At 36.1% G+C, this 1796-nt stretch overlaps 1 protein-coding gene across 1 annotated transcript; it reads right to left on the bottom strand.

The window, feature by feature from the left end:
- Positions 1 to 322: 322 nt before the first annotated feature.
- On the bottom strand, positions 323 to 1790 carry LOC106869278 (caspase-3-like). Its single transcript, XM_052967854.1, has one exon. It carries the CDS (start codon positions 1721 to 1723, stop codon positions 857 to 859), a length of 867 nt encoding a protein of 288 aa, XP_052823814.1. The 5' UTR covers positions 1724 to 1790; the 3' UTR covers positions 323 to 856.
- Between the last annotated feature and the right edge of the window lie 6 nt (positions 1791 to 1796).

Genomic DNA, 1796 nt, shown 5'->3' with positions numbered 1-1796 from the left:
CGTACTCGAAAATGGGGAATTCTGTATCGAGAAAAAAAGGAAAAAAAAAAAAAACGAAATCGGGGTGCAGTCCACATTCTTTATGCCCAGCCTATATTTTATAACAGGTGCTAATTTTTTAAAAAGTGTGATCGGGTGATGGGTCGCTCCTCTAAGAAATACGCTATTGCTTTCATCATAGGAAAACAAAATACAACTACACATAAGAATGCTTTCGGTCAATAGATTTAAAAACAGCTATAAAACAATAATAGAAAACCTTCGGACGGGTGGAAGTCTTGCCACAATAATATTTATAGTTACTACATAACGTGACAAAATGTATGAATTATGAATTTTATTTTTAGGTTTTCAGTATATTTCATAACAATTGCAGCAAGGAAGGTGTTTATAAGCCATTAAAAAAGGAAGAAAAAAAAACCGTTAGATTCACTTAACATTTAAATTTAATTTGTCAAAATATTTTTTGTCGCTTTGAAACCACGACCTGTTCACTGACAAGCATATTCTTTAAATATGTCAGCAACACATATTTAGCAAGTGTTCTCAGCAGAAATCAAGACGGAAAAGTACGAAGTTTCAAGTATTTTGCACAGATGAATATAAATATGTATATATATGTGTGTGTGTGTGTTTATTTTTATTGATATTTAGCAGAAGTAACAGAATGACTCAAGTCCCGAGTGTTTCGTGCGTTGGCACTTACCAAACGAACTGTTAAATATTAATGAAAATTTACATATACGCGTATTTTGAGTGGTATGATGTATTTTTGATGTTTGCATCGACATATATATATATATACACATATGTGTGTGCGCGTGTACAAGGGGAGAGAGAGAGAAGAAGAAAGGTTTTACTTGTAAAAGTATAATTCTTTTGTTAACATGCTTGCTATGCAAGGAACCTGTTTCATTTTATTCATAAATGAATGGCTGGCATTAGACTCGTATTCATAGGCAACCCTACGATTTACTGAAATCATTAATTGTTGCAGTTCAAGTCGGTCTCCGTCTTTTTCCAAAATGTGGGCTAACGACTGAATAAACCACGATCCATTTGTAGAATTTCTCCAGGAATAAAATCCAGGGACAGTGGAATAAGCCAGAAGAACATCTGCCCAAAGTGGTACTTTGTGAGATGTGGCATTTTGATATTTGACTCTGACATCCCCAGCATCGTGCATAATTGCACCACTGTCCAGTTTCGTTCCCCGACAGGCTTGTATGAAGAATAGTTTTGGTTTACCTATTAAACCTGGGCATCTATCAGGAAGCAACGTCTCCACTAGAGCATCTAGACTTACTTTTCCATCAGTGCCGTACACCTGGTTATCGTCTTCGCCGTGGGTCAATATAACACACACGAAGCAGTTATGCTTTGCATGCTCCATCGTGGATATATCCAAAAAGATTTGTTTCATGCTTTTCACTGATAAATTCTTGCGGTTAATCACCTTAAAATGCAACGACTCCAATGTCTGTTTAATTGCTGATGCATCTCTATCGGATCCTTGTCGTTTAGACATTTTAGTCGATTCGTCGAAGGTTTCATTGTTGATTATTAAAGCCAGATTCTCTTTATTACGATCCATGTCATATCTGGTATTTACAGATTCGCTACTTTCCTCAACAGACATCATTTCAACATCTTCGGGTTGTGAATCGGGGTTTCTCTCTTTAAAAAATATACCTTCAACACGTTGTGCATCTGTGTAATCCATGGTTGATCGGAATGTGTATGAACAAGCAGAAACGAGTCGGAACAAGAAACCGCACGGAAAAACAATAAAGATA

The sequence above is a fragment of the Octopus bimaculoides genome, chromosome 5 (assembly GCF_001194135.2).
Source record: "Octopus bimaculoides isolate UCB-OBI-ISO-001 chromosome 5, ASM119413v2, whole genome shotgun sequence".
Taxonomy (NCBI): domain Eukaryota; kingdom Metazoa; phylum Mollusca; class Cephalopoda; order Octopoda; family Octopodidae; genus Octopus; species Octopus bimaculoides.
Note: the sequence above shows the minus strand (reverse complement) of the source record. Positions and strands in the feature narration are given on the sequence as shown.